The sequence below is a fragment of the Drechmeria coniospora genome, chromosome 02 (genome assembly GCF_001625195.1).
Source record: "Drechmeria coniospora strain ARSEF 6962 chromosome 02, whole genome shotgun sequence".
Classification (NCBI taxonomy): Eukaryota; Fungi; Ascomycota; class Sordariomycetes; order Hypocreales; family Ophiocordycipitaceae; genus Drechmeria; species Drechmeria coniospora.
The window spans coordinates 6,903,370-6,929,739 of NC_054390.1; the positions used below are offsets into that span (position 1 = coordinate 6,903,370).

The 26,370-nt window shown below is 58.3% G+C and overlaps 6 protein-coding genes across 6 annotated transcripts; 4 read left to right on the plus strand and 2 right to left on the minus strand.

The window, feature by feature from the left end:
* Nucleotides 1-3,234: 3,234 nt before the first annotated feature.
* Nucleotides 3,235-4,218, plus strand: DCS_05017 (short-chain dehydrogenase/reductase family protein; the record flags this gene model as incomplete). The annotated part of the gene is made up of 3 exons (XM_040802323.1): nt 3,235-3,290; nt 3,343-3,481; nt 3,565-4,218. The coding sequence occupies 3 exons, from the start codon at nt 3,235-3,237 to the stop codon at nt 4,216-4,218; spliced, it is 849 nt and encodes a 282-aa protein (XP_040657356.1).
* A 240-nt stretch (nt 4,219-4,458) lies between these two features.
* DCS_05018 (isocitrate lyase) lies at nt 4,459-6,785 on the minus strand (the record flags this gene model as incomplete). The annotated part of the gene is made up of 3 exons (XM_040802324.1): nt 4,459-5,852; nt 5,931-6,681; nt 6,756-6,785. The coding sequence occupies 3 exons, from the start codon at nt 6,783-6,785 to the stop codon at nt 4,459-4,461; spliced, it is 2,175 nt and encodes a 724-aa protein (XP_040657357.1).
* Nucleotides 6,786-6,953: 168 nt separating this feature from the next.
* DCS_05019 (putative methylcitrate synthase) lies at nt 6,954-8,529 on the plus strand (the record flags this gene model as incomplete). Its single annotated transcript, XM_040802325.1, has 3 exons — nt 6,954-6,998; nt 7,072-7,940; nt 8,040-8,529. The coding sequence occupies 3 exons, from the start codon at nt 6,954-6,956 to the stop codon at nt 8,527-8,529; spliced, it is 1,404 nt and encodes a 467-aa protein (XP_040657358.1).
* Nucleotides 8,530-10,917: 2,388 nt separating this feature from the next.
* On the plus strand, nt 10,918-12,377 carry DCS_05020 (uncharacterized protein; the record flags this gene model as incomplete). The annotated part of the gene is made up of 5 exons (XM_040802326.1): nt 10,918-11,045; nt 11,138-11,205; nt 11,268-11,273; nt 11,331-11,956; nt 12,024-12,377. 5 exons carry the CDS (start codon nt 10,918-10,920, stop codon nt 12,375-12,377), a joined length of 1,182 nt encoding a protein of 393 aa, XP_040657359.1.
* A 941-nt stretch (nt 12,378-13,318) lies between these two features.
* DCS_05021 (uncharacterized protein) lies at nt 13,319-14,404 on the minus strand (the record flags this gene model as incomplete). Its single annotated transcript, XM_040802327.1, has 1 exon — nt 13,319-14,404. The coding sequence occupies one exon, from the start codon at nt 14,402-14,404 to the stop codon at nt 13,319-13,321; it is 1,086 nt and encodes a 361-aa protein (XP_040657360.1).
* Nucleotides 14,405-21,050: 6,646 nt separating this feature from the next.
* Nucleotides 21,051-23,498, plus strand: DCS_05022 (uncharacterized protein; the record flags this gene model as incomplete). Its single annotated transcript, XM_040802328.1, has 3 exons — nt 21,051-21,268; nt 21,364-22,683; nt 22,751-23,498. The coding sequence occupies 3 exons, from the start codon at nt 21,051-21,053 to the stop codon at nt 23,496-23,498; spliced, it is 2,286 nt and encodes a 761-aa protein (XP_040657361.1).
* Nucleotides 23,499-26,370: the final 2,872 nt, after the last annotated feature.

Below are 26,370 nucleotides of genomic sequence, written 5' to 3' on the forward strand. Positions count from 1 at the left end.
CCATGTGCGACGTACGGAGTAATACATTACAGTGCACTGACGTCAATACTTTCGCGAGTACCAAGTCGATTGTACTTATCCGTACCCGCAAGTACTTTGGGAGTGCCTATTGTACTTACATGCACTTATAAAGCATACACATGTGGTTTGGTGCAGTACGATTACATGTGCTTGCTTGTACATGTACAAGTACTGAGTGCTTGTACGGAGTAGTTGTGCAGTAATTACGTGGCGATTCCTTCAGGAGACGGTAAACCCTCCAAAAACGGGCAACTTGTCCACGGACTTTGACAAGAGCACTGAAAACCCCACAAGCTCTGGCATGTCGAGCTGAATCCCCGCGGCCTGGCCGCAGGTTGTCAAGGAGTCGGTTGGACGGGGGAGCTAACCACTTCTAGGCATGTGAATCCGCCCATTACCCTCATACTTATGAGGGTCGCATGAGTGCATGCACCTACTGCACAAGTGCCTACAATCTGAGCAAGGATCCGCGATTGGCTCATTACTTACAGTACCGTACAACTACTTACAGTACTTACCAAGTACATCTTTGCACTTGTGTAAGTACAACTACTGTTAGGTACCTAGTAGTTGTACAATAGCCGTACTCAAGTATGCACAGTACTCCGTAACGTACAACTAGGTATTGCTGGTGCAGTGTCTGATGCATCCTTCCTTCGCTGGCTCGGTAGGGATCAGGAAGTTCCAAAGGCGTCTGGGTGAGAACTCGTACTCGTGCGAACATAAGTAAGTCCAAGTATTCCTTGTACATGTACTTGTGCTCCGAACACTTCAGTGTACTTGCCTGTAAATTCCTACAGTAAATACAGTACTAAGGTATACGGAGTACGGAGTACATGTTCATGCAAGGGCGCATGATGGATCGCCGTCTTCGTCCTGCAGCAGGAGCTGAGTGATCCTTCTTGATCGGGGGACCGTTCGGAAGACCACACGGAAGGCGGGGCACAAGGGAAGCAGGTACATGCAATACGTACTTACCACAACCAAGTACATATGGTACTCCGTACTTGCATGTACACTAAGAACTTACAGTAAGTACACTTCGAATCGCAGGACATGATGACGGAATTACCTTAGTATTTACTATTCAAGTTCGAACAAGGAATACGGAGTACTTACTTACATGTGTACCTACAAGCACTTGCAATCGCTTTCAAAATCGCTCGTAGTCCGTACTTTCACAATAATACTACCCGGAAACGGAGCATGGGAGTTTACACAGCATTGTACAAGCAAGAGCAGATCCCATACCGTTCACGTGAGCAGGTACGGAGTAGAGGTGTAAGTACTTGCATGTAATCCGTGCTTACATATTACCTACTACGGAGTAAGTACGGAGTACGGAGTACAGAGTACCGTGATGTAGGTGTACCTGCTGGTATGTACCACATCCCTGAGACAGGAAGGATTTTCCTGCATGCCAATTTGCGGACAATTCTCCGTGCTGAACGGTCAAATGACGGAATCCTTCGCTCAATGTTCGGCACACATTTCTTGCTTCCTCCTGCTTGCCAGTACGCAGTGTTCGCAACCGTCCGTCCCATGGTGCTCAATCCCGAGCACGCAAGTACCAAAAAAAAGTCCACGAGCAATCTGCCCCGTCTCTGTTGATACAAAGTCACGCCAATTGTACGTACTTGTACGTGTAAGTAGACCTACGGAACGTACTGTAAGTACAGTATACTTACTCTACAGTAGTTGATGTTGTACCGCATGTTAGTTTTAACGAACTTTTATCCATTTTAGTTCCAATTGTTCAATTTAGTTCCGGAGAACCTTTGCCATCTAGTTCTGGAGAACCTTTGTTCATCTTTTACAGTACTGTAGATCCGTCGCTACTTACGCGCTACGCCTACTTGTACTTGGTCTGCAGTCCATAAGTACAAGCGAGTGGGAACAGTCCCCAGGAATACGTACTTAATAATACCAACGCACCTTCGCTTTACCATCGCAACACTTTTGCGTCAACTTCAATCTAATCTTCGTTTCACTTGCGATTGGACCGGCAGGAAATCTTCACTCCTGTGCGGCCAATTTCAGCTCCCCGCAGGCGAGTGCGCAGCACTGCAGAGATCACTTCCCGCATATTCGCCAGCCTCTGTGGAAACGGTCCCATTACCCGCCATCATCTCATCGAACGGCTGGGTGCGTGGTGGACGCAACGCCAGCCTTGCCTTGCCCTTTTCCGAGATGCGGTTTCCCCAGCGGCCAAGTCGACGGGCAAGTTGCTCACGAAGTGTTGTCGAACGATCAAGTTGCGTGCGTAGTAGCAAACGAACATGTCGTTGTCGTTTCCGCGCGGCCGTCCGCCGACTCGAGGGAATCAAGTGCAGGTGCGGACAACAACCCTCTAGCACTCCGTACAGCGATTGATGCGCTGCAGGTACAACTACAGTATGCCTGCGAGTGCAAGTGCATGTACTTACGGAGTACTGTAGCTTCTGTATAGCAACCAGCACCAAGCAAGCACCGAGGCAAGTACGACCAATTGCATCACCTACTTGTACTTTCTTAATGTACTCTAACGGCAAAGCAAATAGTACAGCTAAGTACACGTTAGAACAGTCGGTAGGTGGGCTTGGTAAGTAAGTATTATTAATACATGTACTCCGTACTCCGTACTGTAGTTAGCTTTAGTCGTGGTGTGCAGAGGACGGCAAAGATGCAGGTAAAGTTCTTGCAACGAAGTACGTGCAAACTTAATACCCGAGTCCAGCATCGCGCACCGAGACCGCTCCGGTGTCGGACTCGTCCACCTCGGCTTCCTTCCTCGGACCTGCAGTGCCGTGGTACCGAGCCCCATCGGCACACATGCCAGCGCATGTGGCGGTGGCCTCGAATATGCGCCACTCGCTTACTCCGTACTGTACAGCAAGTTGAGTAAGTACAGTAATATGCTACCATGGGCAAAACGGAGACAGCTGATTCGTCGCTGCTGCCGAGTGCCATGCATGCCATGACAGTTCCTTCCTTTCGTTATCGGCAATCGACACGTTATCTTATCATCGGGGACCCTGCCCCGCGACTTCCCCGCCACTAACCGAGAGCTATCTGGGAAGGCGGCTCGCAACACGTATTTACTCGCCTCGCTGTCCGGACACACCGACTCCTCCCCCCATTCGACCATTTGCTGCACTCTCCCCAACCCCCCCATCGCCGCATCATCCCACCCGATATCGCCAACGTGCGCGCAGTCCATCCAGAATAGCAGCCATGTCTACGCCGGGTCGTCTTGCTGGCAAGAACGCCGTCATCACCGGTGCCGCCGGGTAAGCCTCCTCTGATCGCTCGACGCTGGTCCCCCCGGCTGAACTGGGTCAGTGGCATCGGCCTCGAGACGTCGATCCTCTTCGCCAAGGAGGGTGCCCGCGTGCTCATGTCCGACATCTCGGCCGAGGCGCTGGAGAAAGCGCTGGCCAAGGTGAAGCAGCTGGTGCCGTCGGCGCAGGTCGAGATCAAGGTACCTACCACCACCGCTTGGCCGCACCCGAGGCTCGTTCTCGGGGCAGGAACCGGCTGACCGACGACTGTACCTCTCGGTAGAAATGCGACGTCTCCAAGGAAGCCGAGGTCGAGGCCCTCGTGGCGGCCGCTGACGCTTGGGGCGGGCTAGACGTCATGTTCAACAACGCCGGAATCATGCACTCCAACGACGCCGACGCCGTCGACACGCCCGAGGCCATCTGGGACCTGACGCAGGCCATCAACGTCAAGGGTGTCTGGTTCGGCTGCAAGCACGCCGTCCTCGCCCTCCGACGCCACAAGAAGACCAAGGGCAGCATCGTCAACACGGCCTCGTTCGTCGCCCTCATGGGCGCCGCCACCCCCCAGCTCGCCTACACGGCCTCCAAGGGAGCCGTCCTCGCCCTCACGCGGGAGCTCGCCATGGTTCACGCTCGCGAGGGCTTCCGCTTCAACAACCTGTGCCCGGCGCCTCTCAACACGCCGCTGCTGCAGGACTGGCTCGGCGACGACCAGGCCAAGCGCAACCGCCGCGAGGTGCACTTCCCCACCGGCCGCTTCGGCGAGGCCGTCGAGCAGGCCCACGCCGTCGTCTTCCTCGCCAGCGACGAGGCCAGCTTCGTCAACGGCCACGACTTTGTCGTCGACGGCGGCCTGAGCAAGGCCTACGTCACGCCCGAGGGCGCGCCGACCAAGGGACCCGTCAACAACGCGAGCAAGCAATCTCTCGACTAGACGCCGTGGTGGACGGACGAAGATGGGATCCCTGCGCTCAACCAACGCTCCCCGTCGCCGCCGCGCGACGAGGCCGGTGAAGCTGAAGGAGGGGGGAGGGAAAGATGCCGATCCGAGGTCGACAAGGGACGGACGGCAAAGGAGGCCTCCCGACGGCCGATGGATGGAGGCGAGAATGTCAAAAAAACGTTGCACCACGCTACTTGCAGTACATGGCGCGACATGCCACGCCATGCCACCCTAGTTGAACTGGCCCTCCGTGCTCCCCTCGCCCATGCTCTTGCTGCTCGAGCTCCCGCTCTGGATGGCACCCAGGATGCCGTCGATGTAGCTCGCCCCGCTCCACTTCTGGTGCGTCAGCACGTCGCAGCCCAGCTCCTTCTCGCGCCGCTGCACGAGCTCGACGTAGGCCTTCATGCCGTTCGTCTTGAAGGACTTGGCCAGCTCGTTCGAGATGGCGGCCGTCGAGTGCAGGCCGGCGAGCGACACGAGCTGGAGGACGAAGCCCTCGCGGGCAATGTCCCAGATGAAGCTGCGCAGCGTCTCGGGCGTGAAGCCGTGGGCCATCCAGTTAAAGGACGGCGAGAGGTTGTAGACGAGCCCCTTGCCCGGGTGCACGTCACGGACGGCGCGTCCGAGCTTGGTCGCCACGGCGACGTTGGGGTCGCCCGTCTCGACCCAGAGCAGGTCGGCGTAGGGCGCGAAGGCGAGGGCGCGCTTCGTCGCCGCGGGCATGCCCGCCTTGAAGTGGTAGTAACCCTCGCGCGTCCGCGGCACGTCCCAGCTGAAGTAGACGGCCGTCTTGGCGTAGTGGCCGGCGAGGGCCCGACGGCGCGTGATGCCCATGTCGCCGTCGGCCGCCGTCGCGCCGAGGTACTCGTCGATCTTGTCGGCCGGCACGCCCTCGGCCCGCATGTGCGCGACGGCGGCCTCGTCAAAGGTGACGAGCTTCGCCGACCTGACCCAGTCGGCCTCGAAGGCGTCGATCTCGGCCCCGGACGCGCCCTTGGCCTCCATGGCCTGCAACGTCTCGGCGAGGGGTTCGACGGAGGCGTCGGCGACGCCGAGGATGAACTCGTGGTCGCGCACGTCGATGGCCGACGACAGCAGCCTGCCCGACTCGGAGTCGGTCCGGGCGATGACGAGGTTCTCGCAGCCCATGACGTCCCACTGGAAGCGCGCGGCGTTGAGGCGGTTGATGTGCTCCCCCGTCGGCACGAGCACCTTGCCGGCGAGGTGGCCGCACTTCTTGCCGCCGTGCAGCTGGTCCTCGAAGTGGACCGCCGCCGCGCCGTTCTCGGCAAACAACTTGGCGAGCTTGAGCACGGCCGAGAGGCCGCCGTGGCCCGTGTCTCCGTCGGCGATGATGGGGCGCAGGTAGTCGACGTACGCCGTCTTCACCCGCTCCTCGGCCGTCATCTTGCGACGCGCATCCCACTGCTTGCGGTCGTGCATCGACTGTGCCTTGCTGAGCCGCTGAACCTGGTTCGGGACCGTGTTGTAGGGGTAGTCGCCGAAGTCGGGCGACACTTCGTTGGTTGACGTGAGGAGCGACGAGCAGGCCCAGCCCGAGATGTAGAGCACCTCCTGATGGGGGGCCTGCTGCGTCATCTGGACGGGGTCGATGGCGCCCACTTGCTGTCGTCAGCCATCATGTTCGTTCCATCCCCTCCACGCGTCGGCCGACGCCGACCGACCGAGGCCTCGCTTACTCGTGTGCACCGGCTGGCCCTTGGACTCGCGCTCGCGCAGGAGGTTGAACAGCTTCGTCGCCATGACGCTGCTGGGGTACGACGTCTGCTGGGACCCGCGCTTGGAGACGACGTCGGCGGCCGAGTAGGGTCTCTTGATGTTGGCGTATCGTGGCGACAGCCACCAAGCCTCGACCTCCTTTATCTGCGCCTCGTAGAGGGCATCCTCGGCCTCGCCCGCCTTCTGCGACTCGGGCAGGAGCTGGAAGGCGTCGGCTGGAGGTATGCTGTGGGAGTAGGGGCTGCTAGACATGCTCGACGTCGACGAGAGGGCGCGAGAGGGCGGCAGCGGACCGAGGGAGGAGGGGCGGAGGCTCGTCCGGCTGCCGAGACGCCTCGAGGCTCGCTGTGCTATTCTCTGCATCGTCGCGAGTGTCGAGGATGTGGACGGAAAGATGGATGGCGAGGGTGGCGGCATCGGCGGAGGTCGGCGGAGGTACGCTAAATGTAGCGCACGATGGCAGCTGGGGATAGCGGCACGGCGGACGATGACCAAGCAATTGTAGGCGATGATGACGGACCTTACAGGGGACCTCTGGTGGCCGATGTAGCTCTGGAGCCGCCCGTGGGCGAGTGGTAGCCGGCTGGGACGGATTGGCCAATCACGGCGCGCGTCCCTGCCGTTGGTCCGGCCCGCGGCGGCTTTCCTCGGCTGTCCGCTAATAGCGAGAACGGGCGCCCTTGGCACGAGGCTGCCGCTCGTTGCCCCTGCCTGTGTGAACAGGTCAGCGTATTATTTCAATTCCACGGCACGCATCCGTCTCGCTTCAAACCTGTCGACCTCACCCGTGGACTAGCAAGCTCTGCCTCCCCCATCGTCGAATTAGTCCGCTCGCTGGCCGTAAGCTCACTTGACGAAACCCAAGACGAATACCGTAGGCCGACGGAGAACCACGCAGGCTGACGGCAGACAGGTATTCGGTTTCAGACGCAATATTCACTTTCCCTCCGAGCGCATCATTGCCCCTTCTCACCATCGCGAAGATGGCCCTCCACCTCCGAAGTTCTCGGGCCTTGGGCTCCGTCAAGGTACGCCCGTCCTATTCTCCCCTAGCCGCGGCGAAACGGAGCGCACGTGTTGACGGTTGACGGCCCCGTGCAGCCGCTCGCTCGCGTCCTCGGCGCGCGCTGCTACTCGTCGGGCGAGCCCGATCTCAAGACGACGCTCAAGGCAGCCATCCCCGCCAAGCGTGAGCTGCTGAAGAAGGTCAAGGCCCACGGCAGCAAGGTCATCGGCGAGGTCAAGGTCGAGAACACGCTCGGCGGCATGCGCGGCCTCAAGGCCATGGTCTGGGAGGGCTCCGTCCTCGACGCCAACGAGGGCATCCGCTTCCACGGCCGGACCATCAAGGACTGCCAGCGCGAGCTCCCCAAGGGCAAGACGGGCACCGAGATGCTTCCCGAGGCCATGTTCTGGCTGCTCCTGACCGGCCAGGTGCCCTCGACCGGCCAGGTGCGCGCCTTTTCCCGCCAGCTCGCCCAGCAGGCGCAGATCCCCGCCTTCGTCGGCAAGATGCTCGACGCCTTCCCGCGCGACCTGCACCCCATGACGCAGTTCGCCATGGCCGTCTCGGCCCTCAACTACGAGTCCAAGTTCGCCAAGGCGTACGAGCAGGGTCTCGGCAAGGCCGACTACTGGGAACCGACGTTTGACGACTGCATCTCCCTCCTCGCCAAGTTGCCGACCATCGCGGCCAAGATCTACCAGAACGCCTACGGCGGCGGCGGTGCCCTGCCGGCCGAGGTCGACGTCGAGCAGGACTGGTCCTACAACTTCGCCGCCATGCTCGGCAAGGGGGGCAAGGAGAACGAGAACTTCCAGGACCTCCTGCGTCTCTACCTCGCCCTGCACGGCGACCACGAGGGCGGCAACGTGTCGGCGCACGCGACCCACCTCGTCGGCAGCGCCCTCAGCGACCCCTTCCTCTCCTACTCGGCCGGCCTCCAGGGCCTCGCCGGTCCCCTGCACGGGTGAGTTCCTCGATCGACGACGGGCGAGGCTCGCAACGAGCCCGCGCGCGTCGAGCCCACGCCGGCCGAGAGCCTACGCTGACCGATGATGACGCCCAGCCTCGCCGCCCAGGAGGTCCTCCGCTGGATCCTCCAGATGAAGGAGAACATCCCGAGCGACTACACGGAAAAGGACGTGCACGACTACCTCTGGTCCACGCTCAACTCGGGCCGCGTCGTGCCCGGCTACGGACACGCCGTCCTCCGCAAGCCCGACCCGCGCTTCGAGGCCCTCATGGACTACGCCGCCGCGCGGCCCGAGATCGCCGCCGACCCCGTCTTCCAGCTCGTGGAGAAGAACAGCCGCATCGCTCCCGAGGTGCTCAAGAAGCACGGCAAGACGAAGAACCCGTACCCCAACGTCGACTCCTCCTCTGGCGTGCTCTTCCACCACTACGGCTTCCACGAGACGCTCTACTACACTGCCACCTTTGGCGTGTCCCGCGGCCTCGGCCCGCTGGCCCAGCTCATCTGGGACCGTGCCCTCGGCCTGCCGATCGAGCGGCCCAAGAGCATCAACCTCGAGGGCCTGCTGAAGCAGGTGCAGTAGCTGCCGTCGCAAGCGGACGCTCCCCCGTCATGAATCGTCCATGTACATACGTGTTCAACAGACTCCTTGCCTGCCGTTGGTGTGCCCCATCCGGCCTCTGATTCGAGTCGATGCTCGCATTCCTCACCCCGTGCGCCGACGGGAAACTCGCTGCTGCGTACGGTGATCTTGTCCGAATCCTTGGCATCCCGAAGCGGGCGGGATGATGGCGTCCAGCGGTTGATGATAGGTCCATCGTGCTGCATGTATATGCAGGCGTGGAGTGCTCATGCTGCTCCATAAGGCAGAATGCGGTAGATGCAGATGCTCCTCGGGGGGGGGGGGGGGGGGGGGGGTTACGGATTATACCATTGTAGTCCAGCAACGCGATCCTAGCCGCCGTTTTCACCTGTACCCGCTTCTCCGAGCTCCCCAGAACTAGGCCATGGCTGCCGAGGCCCCATGGTGTCCCCGTTTCTTCCATGTTTCGTCGGCATTATGGCACGATGGCCTGCCAGGCATGGAATGGAACCAAGGCTTAGGCCAAGATGCAGTTGCACCATTTACATGGGCGCTTCGATGGACCTTCTTCGTACCGTACCGATTTCCGAGTCACGGTGCAAAAACCTTTGATCCAGTTCATACCGAAAGGTGGAGGAATTATGATGCCGTTGGCAGAGACTTATAATTGCCGATGCGAAGGCGGTGGCCTGGTAGCACCTTTCACGAGGACCCAATCGCGTAGGCTCAATCCTCGAACCTCTGAATAGCCTCTAGGATATCGCTTTTTCATTCTTCGTCGGCAGGTGGCCATATATTAGTCGATGTTAGATCGTTGGACGAACAATGCTATATTGAAGCAAGTACTCCGTAAGGTACCCTCTAACGTGGGCACACATTGATCAATTATCCGGGTTGGTTGTTCCACGTACAGCATTTTGAAAGTTGTACTGAGTTGTGTTACGTCAGTATTTACGGAGTACCATAAACGCGCTTTGTATAGATTTTACCAACAAAGGATATTTCGTTAGAAAGGTCATCACAGTATTATATGTATGGCTTAATAAAGTACTTACTTACAAGAACTCAAGTACATGTAAGCAAGTACGGAGTAAGTAATACAATACTTACCTTCTTGCTTACAAGTACCCAAGTACACGCACATATGCTGTGCAGTTCTTGCGTGTACTTACGTATACTCCAAACTGTACTTACATAGACAACAAGTATTATAGCCTTCTCCATATCTCGACAAGCTATTTACAGTATTTTTTGTATTACTTACTGTACTTACCCCAGACCTAAGTATGCCGATGAATCGGTCCACTTAGTACTCCGTAAGTACTACGGAAGTACTTACAACTACGGATAACCACGCCCTTCGGAATGGCATACCGCCGCTACAGGCTACTCCTTAGACGGCCAAGTAGATGTAGTTGTACTTAAGCACAAGCCCTGTTAGTTCTTGTACGTGTACATGTACATGTACATACCCTTACTACCGTTACAGCACACTTGCAAGTACTACTAAGGACATGTACGGAATACAGTGCAGAACTTCCAGTGCAACCATCCGTATGCATGTACAGTACTTGCAGTTACAGTACGTCTTCGGGTACTGTACATACTGTGCAGTAAGTAGGTGTAAGTACATGTCAGGACAATTATATGTAATGCAACAAACAGTCACCACTCGTACTGCAATGGCGAATCATACGTGAAATGTCAATTTGATTGCTTCCGTGCATGCATCCGCAGGTGTACATGTGATAGGCACCGCTCGAAGCGTTGATTGTATTAAATGCTTTGCCTGTATCTGAAGTGTTGGTGTGATACTGTACATACACCTGTGTACATTGCCCCCCACTGTGAGTAAGTACACGCGCCGCATCCAAAAAGTACCTAGTACGCGTTATTAAGTAGTAAGACAAATATGGCGCGTACATGTAGTTACTTACTCCGTACTTAAGCACAGTGCATGCCCGTGTGCCATGGACACTCAGTGGGGCAGAGAGGGGTTGACAGGCAGTCCCATTGGTCAGGCTCTTCAGTAGCCCGCCGTCAGAGCGGGCCGTCCGTTGCCAGCGCCCTGGAGTCTAAATCATCTGCCCCTGGAGAAATTTCCTGACGCTCCCAAGACGTGACGTGACCTTCATCCCGTCCAAAACTCGTCCGCCTCGCCGCCGCCTCGTTCTTTCGCGGCTCGAGATACGACTGTACATCCCCGCAAGGAGCACTCGATCCTCCATGGCAGTGTAGAATAATGCCGTCGCCTCCGTCGCGCTACTCTTGAGCGCGCCCGCCGTTGTCCCCGACCCTTGGCCTGGCCTCCCTTGCACCTTGTCTCCGTCCACCGCAGCGGTGAGCGGCGCCCTCGCGCATGCTTCATCGCTCGCCCGACCCGACACCATGGCGATCCAGCCGCCGCCACCGACGGCGATGAAGATTGCCAAGCTGAGAGTGTCCGACGAAAAGGCCTTCGTTCCCGAGATGGACGAGGCTGTCGACAGCGGGTGGCACGCCCCGGTCGGCATCATGTGCGTCGCCGCCATGGACCGTCGACTCCATCGCACCCATCATCTTTTATCCACTCGTCCGGGCTTGACCGACTGACATCTCTGCCTTGCAGCCTCTGGATATTCCTCTCTAACCTCACCATCATCCTCAACAAGTGGATAATAGACACCGCTGGCTTCCGTGCGTCGCTCCCCTCCCCTTGTCCCACACCCCGCCTCGCCGCTCATGGCTGACGATTCTAGGATACCGTACGTGCCTCTCCGCCTCTGATTCTCCTCCGGATCCCGTGCTGACATCTTTCCTAGCCATTATTCTCACCTGCTGGCACTTTTTCTCCACGAGCATCGCTGTACAGGTCCTGGCCCGCACCACCTCCCTCCTCGATTCTCGCCACAGTCTCGGCATGACGCCTCTTGTCTATGTCCGCACCCTCCTACCCATCGGCGTTTGCTACTCGGCCTCGCTCGTGTGCTCCAACATCGTCTACATCTACCTCTCCGTCGCCTTCATACAGATGCTCAATGCCGCCAACCCGGCTGCCGTCCTGCTCGTCTCCTGGGCCTGGCGCGTCATCGACCCGAGCCTCTCCGCCTTTGTCAACATGCTGGTCATCGTCGCCGGCGCCGCCCTCGCCTCCCTCGGCGAGGTGCAGTTCTCCATCGTTGGCCTCCTCTTCCAGACCGCCGGCATCATCCTCGGCGCCCTCCGCCTCGTCCTCACACAGGTGCTCGTGAGCCAGAAAGGCATGAAGATGGACCCCATCGTGGCCATCTACTACTTTGGCCCCGCCTGCGCCGCCATGACCATGCTCGTCGCCTTTGTCGTTGAAGTCCCGCGCTTCGAGATCGACCGCCTCACCAGCTCCGCTGTCGGCCTGCTCCTCTTGAGCGCCGTCGTTGCCTTTGCCCTGAACGTCACTACCGTTCAACTGGTACGTCCTCCTCGCCGCGAATCTTCGTCGCCCGAACCCTTGACCAAGAGGCTAACGTGCGGCTCAGATTGGTAAGACGTCCGGACTCGTCATGGCCCTCACCGGCATCTTCAAAAACATCCTCCTCATCGTCGTCTCCGTCTTCATATGGCACACGCATATCACGGCCGTCCAGGCCGCCGGCTACACCCTCGCCCTCGTGGGCCTTACCTACTACTGGATTGGGGACGAACAGTTGGCCAAGCTGTACCGGACGACGTCAACCTGGCTTGTCGCGGGCTCGGGCGCTACATCAATAGGACGGCGTGGAAACACCACCCTTGTGGTGCTTGGAGGCACCGCCCTGTGCATATTCCTCCTCTCACTGCTGTTTTCAGCTTTCCACCACGATGGCGCCGCGAATCATGTCAACGTTACCTGACGTGACTTGACGTGCAGCCGACCCCGGGCAGCGCCAAAGTATCACGAGCCATGTACCTCCTGAGCTACCCGACAGGAATTTTTTCTTCTTTTGAATTAGAAGGCGATTGTTTTTTGCCGTCCTATGGACCATACACCACGGGCACTATACCCCATGTGGAGGGGATGTTTTTCTTTCAGCACATCTCCATGTCGCCTCTGGCGCATTAATATACAGTCTACTATGGCCGATTTACTTGGCATCGTCGGGCTTGGGCCCCAATTTTGCCGAGCGCTGTTGTAAGTCGGAACCCCCCAAGATGGGCACCCCCCAAGATGGGCACCCCTCACGACGACAAGGCGGCTGTCACGATGCTGACTAGCAGGAAGGCAGTATGTGCAAAGACTATAGAATTTTCGAACTAAGGAAGAAGAAAAGAGAAGGAAAACAGTGAGTGCGGGGAGGAAGGGGCCATATACATAGGTGGTCCGCGCATCACGTGATGAAGAGTGTAGGGTAGGCCAGAAGAAGAGTACGATATACGATATCGTCACAATACTGTCGGGCAGCCTGGATTTGCAATAGCCCGTTTCGAATAGCGTAGAGAGCTAACTGGACCGTTTCTTTAGAATAGGTAGGTAGCCTAGCTATTAAGAAAGCCGTATATAGCTTTTTTAATTAATTGTAGTTAAAATATACGAGAAAACGCGGTTATAATATCGTAGGTTGATGTAGATGAAGGTGCTAAATGGGGTGCCCATCTTGGGGGGTGCCTATCTTGGGGGGGTCCGACTTACACTTGTAAAGTACACCCGATGCTGTCAGTAATGTTGTGTTCCGAGTTCTTGCACTTGACATGAAATGAACGCAAGAAGAATATACAGCATTAAAATGCAAGGACACAACCTGGAGGCCGCTCCGAGGTCAGTCGGCATGATGCGAATGCGTGTCGTCAAACGCTGTCAAAAAATCGGAAAGGTGACGGGGTTGGCGTAGTCGACGAGCGGCTCCGTGCATTCGATGCGATCGAGACAGGTGCTGAACAAGCGGTCCCACAGACGCGTCTGCTTGCCGTAATTACCGCTCCTCCTCCAGCCGCGTCGGTGATGGATGTCATGATCTTCGATGACGAGCTCAGCCTTGACGAGTCGGAGAAGCCAAGCGAGGGTGCTCGGAGGTGTGGTGTGGAGGCGCAGTCCGCTGTGGCCGGCGAGTTCGGCAAAAACGATATATTGATGGCAGACCCACCATTCGTAGAAGCCGAGCTCGAGACCGAGGCAGCGAAGGGATGAAAAGGTGAGGAGAGGAATCGCGGCAATGTCGAAAAGCTCCTGGACCGTGTCGGCGTAGAGGGCCAGAAGCGGGTTAGGGTGCTTGGTCAGGTGGTGGGTGCGATGGAATCGCCAGAGGGGACCAATCTCGTGCATCAGTCGGTGGTACCAGTAGAACCAAAAGTCCAAAATGATGCCGTAGAGGCCTATCTGGAGCGGTAGCAGCAGCCAACTCGTATCGACCGGTGTTTCGCTGGTTCGGTAGCCGAGAAAAACGGTGAAGGCGGAGCGACCAGTCGAGGTGGCGAGGAGGGACAGGATGACCTTGGCGACGCCGCTGTTGGGAACCCCGTCGCGGTCGTGTGCATCGCCATCGAGGAAGCCGACTTGGTGACTGATTTCGCGCAAAAGGTGCAGCTCACGAATGGCCGTGAGCTTGAAGGCGGCGCCGTAGAGAAGGAGGACCTCGAACGGGGCGAGGTTGCGACGCATGCAGAGGATGAAGAGCTGATGAAGAGCGAGCGGCAGCAGTGCGTGTATGATCACCCAACGGTGCGTGTACCACTCTGGTAGATAGGGCATCTTGTCTGTCTTGTTGTGGATCGGCACCGCCTTTTCCAAGGACGTCGGGTGGATGTCAAGCAGTTCGATGAGCCAGTGGAAGACAGACCACTTGTTGCGGTCCAGATGACGCCAAGTCGACTTGATCGAGTCTTTCGGGCTCTTCTTGGCCGCCGGAAAGGACTCTGGCTGTGATTCTTCCGTCCATCTAGACATGGTCCTTTTCCGGCACCTCCCCTTTTCCAGTATCTGGTGCTTCGTGTCTTGATACGCTGTCGGGGTGGTGCAGGAATTAATATGCGCTCTCGGGACATGCGGGAATAGCATGCGGAGTACCTGATGCCGGACTGTAGGCGGCCACCTTCCCTGCCGTTTATAAGCCGTCAGTTTGGGGTAACGGATCGAGTCATGTCAAAAGTAGCTGCGTGCGCACGAGCAAAACGGGCCGCTTCATCGTTCTGTCGCAGTCCTTCGGGTGGGCCCGATCTTGGCTTCCGGCTCCGGCCCGTGCGCCGCGAGACTCTCCGGTGGGTCAGTGGGTTCGTGCGGGGACTCGGGCGAAAGTGCGGCTCCGGCCGAGAGGAGTCTGCACAACCTTTATCCATCATAGGCAAGCAGAATTACAGCTTCACCCGACCTGCGCTGGCGACCGGAGCACAGAGAGACGGTCATTGCCCCGTACTACCTGCTGGCCACCACTAACAAGATCTGGCCAGCATCCATCTGGCCGTCTAGCTCGACGCGTGCGCTACCACCGGGCGACGCGTGACCGACTCGACGGATTCTCACCGAATATCCATGCTTTCATCTGGACTAATGTCAGTCAGGTGTTGATGTCAACTGACGTAGTCATGTCCGGAAGGGGGGATGCACGGCGGCACCACGCGATAGTTGCCGTGTGATCCAAGTTCAAAATGGAAGCTGAGGATGTTGGTGCGACATCAGGCGTGGCTTCAAGCGGGATAGACGAAAAGTAGCCTTGCGACTGCGTCGGTACAGCTCTTCATCGCTGCTTAGATGTGCTTCTATTAACGTTTTATGTGATGGCATATGAAAAGATGGATGGGGGGCTGACCGCATGAGAGAACCCGACACTCGAGCCTGACACTTGTGATTTTTGGGTGTCGTGAGCGGTGAGCTGCTGTGCATGCATCCCATCGCCCCAAACGATCCTCTACTCGATAAATTTGAATCGTCGTCACCCCGTAATACTTGCAGCCTTTCACCTTTGTCGTGCAAGCCGCCCTAGGTTGGGCTGAGGCGTCGTCTCCGGCAGGTCAACGCATCGTCTGCAACCGTGCGTACGGCCGAAGAGAATGCGACGACTCCATGGGAATTGGAAGTGAACAAAAGTCGAGGGCACAAGTGGACGAAATTTCCGACCGATATTCCGACCGCCCGGAAGCAGGCCGCAGGCTCTCGTGATACCCTGGCTGTGGTCAGCCACCTGAAAAGCACGGCAATTCCTTCCGTATTCATCCACCAAACCTAGACCATGGAAATCAATTCAACGGCTGCCTAAAGCACTGCCCGGCTTTCCGTCGGTGTGGTAGTGAAGGCAACCATGGCTCGCCTTGTCAGCTCTTCGTTGCATCAACCGTGCATCATACCCTGCGTCGTGCAACATCCACCCCATCATGTATCGTCAACCATCGCTCACGAGACACTGGTCGTCGCAGCAAGGCTGGCGAAGAGAGCCATCGACTCTGGGGTCTGGTGCAGTACCGTCATGTTCTAGAATTACCCCATCCTGCCCGTGTCATGCTGCTATTGGCGATGCAGGCGCCAGGTATTGTGAGGAATACCGACAGCTCGCTGCCGCTCAACCCTCTCAAGGTTCGAGACATGGTCCCCTAGCCGGTAGGCGCAATGATTGAGGGTTATGTCCGATAATGTCCTGGTTCCTACACGGCAGCTTTATTTCCATGATCATGTCATCTTGTCCGATTTTCGTCTTGTCCCTGCGTGCATGAGTCCAGCTTCGTTATCGTGCTGCGCACCCACCAGGCGGCTAAGCTAAGCATTTGGGACCCACGGGGAGACGAGGACGCAGGCATCCAGAAGCAATCTCTTCACTCCATCATGAAGAACCCTACATGTCTCGCAGGTCGTTGATCAAGAGAGGAATGACTAGCTCACGTGGTCCAACATCAGCGAGGATGTCGGGGCGAGGCGTACCCTAGCGCAGTTGGGACTCCTTGATATGCCTTGAAGCGATGCGAAGCCACACTTGTGTGAGCTTCGCTTTCACTCCCTCGACCAGCTATTTCGGCCAAGGCTTGCTATTGGGCTGATCAAACCATCGTGCATCTGCGTGCGCCTGGCAGGAAATTACTGCGACCAGGTGAATGCATTGGGCCTCCAGCGAATGCCGTTGTGCGGCGAGGCAGCTGCACGACATCGAAGTGAAAAAAAGGCACTGCCGGCATTGTACCTGCTCGGGTCCCGAGGTCGCTTGATAGGTCGGCAAACTTCACCAACCGCCCGGGACATCCATGGTGCGGCCGTGTTGGCCCTGGAGAGGCAATCACTGGACCAGTCGCCCTACCCTACCCAGTCGACATGGTACGCTGGTCAGACTCGACCCGTGACTGGTACACCGAGGCTGCCGACTGGTTATACGTAGGATCGCTCATTCACTCGCATCGGCTCACCAATTGACCACTTCATGGGAGAAGTCACGATAATCTTGACATGCTCAGCGGGCGGGCGGAGTAACCGGCCGAGGTTGCTCGTAATCGTTTTGCCTCGGATAGGCCGGCCTCGGGATGTGCCTTGGACCAGCCACTCACCCGCTGCTGGTGGTTCGCCTTGTCCGCTGGTATTCATTGTCGGCTGCCAGAGACCTGCCGGCGAAGAGTTTGGCGAAACGACGTTCGCCGCGTGGTGAATCACGCCCGTCATTTCACATCAATGTCCATGTCTCATGTCGAGTTCAAGGGAGGGGCGACGTAAGAGTGGTGGTTGAACCGACGAGCAGAGAGAATGACTGGCTCCGGGTTCGATTGCCGCCGAATGTGGTGACGGTAGCGAGGTGATATTTCGGCACTGAAACGTACAAGGAGACATCACTCCCACCCGTACCGTCGTCGCCATTCCAGGATGGCCGAGGTCGACAGGCAGGATTGCCTGACTGGAGTGAGGTCCCGTCACGTCTCCAGGCGGAGCTGACGTCAGTTCATGGCTCCCGAGGCAACTTGGCGCCACCGGTGACTGCCAAGTGAGGCTGCTGCTGAATTGACTTGAAGCCGTGTTGGTGCGTGGCAGGAGGGGACGCCTGGACGAGGCAGTCTTCGAACAACAAGTCGAGGGCTGGGAGACGATGGTGCGTCACGCAGAGTAATTTCACGGTACGGGGTACAGGGAAATAGTATCGGACCTGTTCCAGATCAACCGTCAACCAGCCGCACAAACCATGCGGCCAAATGGCAACGGAAGGACCGTCTCGTGGACGGACGAGCTGAAGGGCCCGGTGTTGGCAGAACAGCAAACCAGATTCGCATGCAGGATGCGACAGGCATGTGCCGCTTTGTACCATTTTACCAAGGCCGCAGCCAGCTGTGCTGGGGCGCGCACCGTTCATTTTCTGGCGGCGGAAGAGAAACACAGTCACTAACGTGCAGCGAGTGCATTGGGCAGCCCCCAGGAGCCGCATGCCGGACGCCTTCGTCTTCGGGGGGACTGCTCCATCGTGAACAAGCGGCGACCGAGCCAGGCTGGCAGCGATTCAGCCATTGTCGGATTAGTTCGCCTCGGGAATATCTTCTCTGTTCACTCACCGCTCTCTCCCGTTCCGCACCGCTCCTCTCTGCGCCTCTCCGCTCGCTTCTGCTCTGGCGGCCTGCATGGAAAGGCGTGTGCGAGTCCCGTTGTAGTCTTCGTATCGTAGCCCACGGCCGTCGTCCCTGCCCCAGCAGACGGTGGAGGCTTCGTTCACTGTGTCCGAGGGTAAGGTATATAACACGGCCGTAGCATCGATCTCCTCTCTTGGCTGTCCATCTCTCCACCCTTCTCTCGAAGTACCGAACCAACGATTGTAAAGCCACTCCAGGCGGACCCTGATCGCAGCATCCAAACGAGTGACCGGTTTGAGAAAAGGCGGGAGAGACACTGATCAATCGAGCCCTGCGTCATCCGAGTTCAAATTAGGCACTCGAAAGGGCGTAAAGCAGAGAGCAGACGAAGTCTTTGTATCGGAGGTACGTTGAATTTATTTCCATACCATTGATTTCTTCGCCTTTGATGGTGGCACAAGTGTGCCCTTCGGGTGCGAGCCTCGAGGAGCCGCAAAGCTGCGAAGCTACTAGGCCTCCGGACTCACCGTTGTGCGTCATGTCACTGGCAGCTGGATGCTCGTTGTGGAGACGCAAAGGGGCCATGAATCAATCGTGCACGGGTTATTCATGGCCAGACAACACGTTGGCGAGCCGACAAGAGGGTCGACATGGGCTCCGAATCATACAACAGAATGGCGACAACCGTGGCCGATCCCTTCACCCCCTTCCCTCCTGAGAGGACGAAGAATATTTATTGGGGGCGCCTGCCACTTTCTCATCGGCAGCTTTGTGCGGAAAGAGACGCTCAACACTTGTTCCCGCCTTTGTTGCGTTCGTCCCTCGTCCTTTCCTTCCAACACCAGTTCAGACACCCTGCGCACCTGCCGTCGTCACCCATCCGCCGCTGGCACGAGCACGACCATCTCCGGATGTGCTATGGAGTATTACTCTGTACTCCGTACTACCTAGTACATCAGTACGTACTGATACATAGCACACCTACAAGCAGGTACTGGTAGGGTACCCGCACCGAGTACGCATGCTGAGCACCCGTCCGATGGAAGAAGGCAACGGAGTGTGCAGTACATGTATGTGCATGTACCGTACGTGTACATTACATGTATGCGGCGCTGTACGATGGCAAGCGCAGGTACAGGCACATGATCAACGTCACGAACGAGTACCGAGCACGTTGCTGGTGTGCTCCTCCTCGGCCGCTCCACGCATTACATCTGCTCGAGGAGACCAGATCACTACAAGGCACCCAGGCTCCCGCTCCCGCTCCCGCTCCCGCCCCAACACCCTACACCATACGCGCTGCACCCAGATCCTAGCACCCAGCACCCGGCACCCAGCATCTGGCACCCAGCACCTGGCACCCAGCACCTGGCACCCAGCACCCAGCACAACACACGGCACCCAGTGCCCAAGTGCCCAGCACATGGTGCCCAGCACCAAGCATCGAGCATCCAAAACACCCATACTTGTTCACCTTTGCATCCTCCACTCGTCGTTACGGTCCGAAACAAGCGGCCAAGCCATGGCAGTGCCCGAGCCCGAGCCCGAACACGAGCCCGAACGGGAGGATTTGCGTGCTGACTCGACTGACTCTTTTCCAGGACGGCAATCACAATCACAATCACAACACCAACCCCCGAGGAAGTTGTCAGGTTTGAGTTGAGCCTCAACTTTCCATGCAAGGCAACTTGCGAACCACGTCCATCCAACCACCACTACCGCCATCTGCGAGAGAGCGAGAAAAGGAGTGCACCAGCTGGCGGTCCAGGCTGCATGTAGGTATGTACTGTACGCCGCACTGAATGAGTCGGTGCTCGCTCGTTCGTGCGTCCGCCGCCATGGTACCTGGCAGTGCACGGCACAGGCCATGGGCCAGCCGGCAAGCCAAGGTGAGGCAAAAGGGCAAGGCACGCGACGGGCGAGAGCCGCTCCGCGCACGACTCCTCCTTCCTCCAGCCTTCTACCACTCAAACTTCGCAAAGTCTCACCCGTCTCGGCTGACTCCACCACGCCACGATGCCACAAGACCAACGGCGGGGTGTACCTACCTGGGCCCCTGCCTGTGCCCCCCCCTACCCGTGCCCCTGCCCGTGCCCCTAACTGCGCCCGTACCCTGCCTCTACCTGCTCACTACCAGCCCACCCACTTGCGTTCACCTACAGTGGGTGTGTTCCGTGCTAGGTGCTGATGCTGCATAGGTATCACCAGCATTCAACCTCCACCGCCGAGCACCAGCTTGTGCCGTGCTTCGTACCGCTCGCTTCGCCCGTCGTCTCCGCCCCTCCCACCCCTCCCACCCTCTCGGCAGCCATTGGACAACCCGCAGCAGGCAGAAAGCCGAACCCTGTCGCATTGTTTCCGACCGACCGAACGACCGACCTCCAGTGCCTTGCCGCCCGCAGCCGCAGCCAACGACCATCCTCGTCCGTGAGTGCTGTGCGAGGACTCCGTACCTCATCCGACCGCGAGCACCACCTCATCGGTGAGTTGCCATCTCATCCGCGAGCGCTCCGTACGTACATGTACGACGAGGACGACAAATTGCATCCCACCCTTTGTCGGTAACCGCGGCGTCAGTCAGACCAAACCGCTCGACGGCGTGAGTTTTCCCTCGCTCCTTTCAGCTTCCCCCCCCCCCCCCCCCTTTTCCCCATCCCCGGCGCCTTGCCAGTCGCAACTCGTTTGTCTTGACGCCTCTCCCATCGCCTTCCTCGTCCCACGTCGGACCGCTCGATGTGCTGCTTCATCCGCCGCGGCCCATCCTGCTCTCGACATCCAAAACCCCGTCGGCGTCCGCCTCGCTTCTTTCTCGAGCCCTTTGCTGCCACGGCCAGTCGTCCCTCTTCCCAGTGCTAACCTGGCATCTCGTGCTCCTTCCCACAGGCAGGCCACCCAACTCCTCCGCCTCCGCCTCCGCCTCCGCCTCCTTGTCCTCGCGGGCACCTGCATCCTACCCTTCATCGACCTCACCTGTTCGACCGTCGACGGCCGGACCGCGTGGCACACGACCCGGTAGCCGACCGCATCCTGCAAGCACCCGTTGACAGCTTGTGCTCTCGCCTCGCGCCATGGACAAGTTGACCAAAGGTTGGGTTGACCACCTCCGTAAGACAGCCCGGCAGGAGTCGGCCTCCCGCGGAAGCTGCCCTCTCTGTGAGGCCGAGATCCAGCCGGACCTGGACTCCTTCAAGGCCCATGTACGCGCCGACGCCACGAAACACGCGAGCCTCACGGCCGACGCCGAGATAGAGGAAGCCTTCAACAGGGTGACGATACACGGCTCCAGGTAAGCCACCCCTCTCCCTCGGCCGTGCGGCTCCCCCGCCGCCGACGCCGCCGCCATGGTTTCCCGCCAACCTGCTGACCGGGGTGCGCCTGCAGATCCGACCCTGCAGCCGATGGAGCGGCCGGCTCCGCCAGGAAGCGTGGTGCCCTCGAAGGCGGGGACGGGCCCGAGGGAGCCCTGCCCTCGCCCAACTCGGAGCAAGATGCCGACGCGAACCTGCGCGGCGGCAAGAAGCTATGCTCGCCCCCGGCCTCGGTCTCCCAGCCGACGGCGGCCGTTTCGCCACCGACGCCCGGCCGCAGCCGCGCACGCCTCAGCCAGAGCACCGGCGACTTCGACCGAGGCTACGGCTCCAAGAAGCAGACGAGCCGTCACCTGTGGAACCCCGACGACGCGCCCGCCCGCCCACCGCAGGCCCGCCCCTCCCACTTCGTCCCCTCGAGGCACTCCCATCGCTCCTCCCACCGGCCCGGCCACGGCGCGCAGTCGTCGGCATCGCAGGCGTCGTCGGCCCCGGTCATGATTCGTCAGCCGGAAACGAGGGACATCTCGCCCGACCAGCTCATCGTCGAGGTCAAGGGCATCTACTCCGGCCTCGTCATGATCGAGAGCAAGTGTGCCGAGTACGACATGAGCCAACGGTCGAAGCAGCTCAGCATGGATCAGTACCACGCCCTCATCGCCCTCCACCGATCCCTTCTCCACGAGCATCACGATTTTTTCCTCGCCAGCCAGCACCCGTCCGCCAACGACGCGCTGCGACGGCTCGCCTCCAAGTACCAGATGCCCGCCCGCATGTGGCGCCACGGCATCCATTCCTTCCTCGAGCTCCTCCGCCACAAGCTGCCGGCTTCCCTCGAGCACATGGTCACCTTCATCTACATCGCCTACAACATGATCGCCCTCCTGTACGAGACTGTGCCCGCCTTCAAGAACAACTGGATCGAGTGCCTTGGAGATCTGAGCCGGTACAGGATGGCCATCGAAGGCATGACGCTCGACGGCAAGCCCGTCGACGAGGAGAGCATCAAGGACCGCGATACCTGGGCCGAAGTCTCCAAGTCCTGGTACAGCACCGCCTCGGATCGATCGCCCACCACGGGCCGCCTCTACCATCACCGCGCCATCCTGGCCCGGCGGAACGCGCTGCAGCAGCTCTTCTTCTACGGCAAGGCCCTCTGCGTGCCAATCCCTTTCCTCTGCGCCCAGACGAGCATCAAGACCATGTTTGAGCCGCTGCTCGACTCGTCCTCGAACGAGGGGTGGATGGCGCCGGTGGACTTGGCCTTCGTCCGCGTCCACGGCATCCTGCTGTGCGGTCGATCCAGGGAGCAGCTGCGGCCGTCGACGGATGCCTTCCTGCAACTCCTCGATGGCTCCATCGGCAGCGCATACAGCGGCTGGCTCGAGCAGGGGTAAGACGACGACCTTTTTACGAGCCATTGTCCGGTCCGCGCCCTTGCTAACATCGCGTCTGCGCAGGTGCTACGTTGCCGTCTCGCTCGCCTGCTTGATGCTGGGCTACGGCAACAAGTCCAACGCCCTCATGCAGGTCATCTCCCCGACGTCCCGCCAGTCGCCGGAAGAAGTCTCGGGCCAGCGCTCGAGCGCCGAGACGGAGCCTAGCCTGGACGAGGAAGCGGGGGAGATATTCGATCCGAACCCCGGCGAGACCTTTGCAGAGGCGCTTCGACTTTTCGTTTCCACCTACGAAATTGTACTCCGACGATGGGGCGACAAGAACACGCTCTCCTTCGTTCACGCGAGCCTCGTCTTCATCCTTCACTTGGCGCGCAATCCCGACGCCATGAACGACGTGCAAAACGCCTTTCCCTGGAAGCTGACGTCGATCATGCTCAACTACTTGCTCAGGACGTCCAAGACGACGCCGCGCATCGACACGGATGAGTTTCCGGGGCCGGAAAAGGGCGAGGCCCCCCGTCCGCTGCCCGAGGACTACGCCATGCGGGGGTTGCTCTACGCGGAGGATTTCTTTCCGAACGGCTGGTTCGAGAACGAAAAGATTGACGACGACGAACGATACCAAGAGCAACCTTCAAAAACGTCGGAGAGGCGAGAGCGCATCCTCTGGATCGGCCGGCAGCTGGCCAACCACGGCGAGTGGCTGACGTGGGACGAAACGAATCGCATCTTCGGCGTCAGATTCCAATACGACATCCGCCTCGACGGGCTTCCGGACGACAACGGCGAGCGAGGAGCTGCTGAGTGATTACGGCTCCGCTACTCGGTTCGCCGGCTCGCTTCGCCGATGTCGACGGTGCCCTGAAGGGGCCGGTGAGCCGAATCGAGCGCTCAGGGGTAGACGGCTCGCACCTGGCGGACGTCGGCCTGGCGCTCAAAGCCTACGTTGGTCACTCAGGCCTGTGGTCCTCCTGGCTCACATCCAACACATCTCACACGCCTCACACACACTTCACATGCCTCACCACATCCCTCACACACATTCTCCCTCCCGGCTGCGAGACTCTCTGGCTGGTCGCGGCTTGTTGATATGTTTCACAGTCGGGTGCGGCTGGGCGACGGTTCGTCCCCAACGCCGCGCACGACGACACGACGGGACGCGACACGACATGACACGACATGACAAGAGGAGCTGTGCCGTATTGCCGCAAGGGACGCGCTGCCACCTGGCCAGCTGCATGGATGCATGCGTCCGAGAAAGAGAGAATCGGCGATGCTTTCGATCGAGATTGATCTTGTTGAGCTCATCAACCGAGCTAATTTCATTCACATGGGACATGGTCCCCACGGCGTTCATTCATCTTTTTTCTCTTCCGCCATGAAGCGCGAGGGTAGGGCAGAAGCACCTACCATTGACACAGCAAGACGCATGGTTGACGTTGAGGCAGAGGTCGGTTGCAACCATGCCCTGCCCGCTTCACCTCTTGGCTCGGTAAGAGCGCAGTGCGCGCATATAAATTGTAGCTATGTTACTGTCATGGACGATGCATGCATTTTCTCAGGCTTTTGAGGGCACGAGAGCAGTGCGTATAAGTTTGCTATTCTCATATCTAGGTGGGACATGTGTAGCTCTATAATGATTGTACGGCCCTGTTCGATCGCAACCAAACGGCACACGACACACGGCGCAGTGCGTCTGTCATTCTATTGTTCTCTGGAATCGTTCATACAAGGTATCGCAGATGCATGGCTCTTTATGCTACTGAAAAATAGGATTCCTCGGCCCCTGGCCTATGCATAAGTAGCCTTTCCATCCGGTACGACGTGTTTCACCACCACTCGCCTCCCGTGACGTCCTTCTGACCCTGGGTGACCGAGCACAAGTCAAACATGCTGCCACAGCAGTCTCACAATATCACATATATTTCTCTCTCCCGAATATCGGCTGTCGAATGGATGGATACAAAACCGCGAAATGAGGGGCAACTCATCGTCGTGGTATCTGCATGCAGGGGATGAATCAGGATCAGCATTGTCGGCATGCATCATCTATGTGCTTGCTGATCTGCAGAGACCAGCAGCGAGATGCCAGCCGGGCATTTCTCTTCTTCTGGCACAATGTCAGTTGGCCGTGCCCTGATTTACTCTCCTTCACAATGCCATATAACGGATGCAGAAAACGAATCAGGTCAGCCATTGCCTTGGCGCAGTCACACCTCACTCTCCTAGGCTTTTCATTCACAATTGAATCTTCCTCGTCCGTGGTCGCAATAGCGAAAGTTTGGCCGTGACTGCCGACGGCCGAAGGCTGGTGCAATTCTCAACCGCCCCTAGTCACGTTGGATGTTAAAACCAAGGCAACCGGGCTGTGTCGTGCTCGTGTTCGCCGCATGCGCTGTCGCACAGCACAAGCTGAAGTGAGCAACGGCAAGGAAACAATCCTTAAGTCATCTATTCAACATGAATCATCCCCAGGACGATGGACACCCTAACGCGCCCCGACGTACTCTTGACACTGCAACAGGAAAGAGTCCAAAACAAGGCAAGTTACCCGCCTCCATCTCGGGAGCCAGATCTCGGCCCATGGATATCCAACTGGTCACCGCAAGGCGGCCACGCTAAAAGCCGTTGGATCGCTTTCTTGCCTCAGCAGCTTGCTCTATGGTGTGATTGGATTGGGGTCGCCTCCAATCATGGTCGATCGAAAGGTCATGTGTGCCCTGTCGCCTTGGACCGCCTTGAATAAGCTTCGATGAACGATGCATTAAAGCCGTCGGCCGACACCCCAGCCCGCTACCCTGTCCACCCGCGCTGGCACTGCTGATGCTTGACTGGGTTTGGCTGTAGACCGCAGCTGCGTGGCTGTGATTCTTGTTGCTATTCCAACTGACTCTTGCTCGGGTTAGGTCGGGTTGAATGTCGCTCCATCAAAAAATCAGCAATCCGATGGCCTCACTTCTGGAAGCGGTCCACCCTGGACGTTGTTCCCAAGAGTTGACATTGTCAACCACACCCCTGTAATCCCGAAAATATGTGACACGACACCACAATTCTACATGTATACCGTTGAGTGAGCGGACAAACTCGGGTTCAGGACTGTTTCATTGGGCGTACGCATACGCCGCCTCCTCATATCGTTACTTTGTTTGGCCCGGCCATACGCCAGTCAGCATACCCAGCTATTGACGGGCCAACGCCAGCGGCTTAAGTCGCCAGCCTCATCGTGTCTTGTTTTGCATTTTCTCGTGTCCGCAGCTGCGAGCCGGGTTTTCCAGCTTCATGGTACTGGCTAGGTGTGGCACAGATGAGCGGCCGAATCCCATTCGGAACCGACATCGGAATAGAAACACAGCTACTCTCGCAAAGGCTGTCGGACAGACTGACTGCAGGGGTCGCATTTGACTATTCCCAGCATTGGAGCGTCAAGGAAATGCGGTGAATTCTAGTCGCAGATATTTCTCCCGACAATTACTAGAAAGTCGAAGGTGTGTGCCAGGGTTAAGCCTCTCTGGCGGTGCATTAGAATCACGACTTTGCTGCATGCGAATGAAACCTAGCAACGCACCGTCTGCAGGGATGGATCAAACCCACAAATTAACGGTGGCGGCAACAGCGGCTTACGGCGAGTGTCTGGCCAATTTGTTGATGGCAAGGTAACGTTGTGTGCGGCAGTTATCACG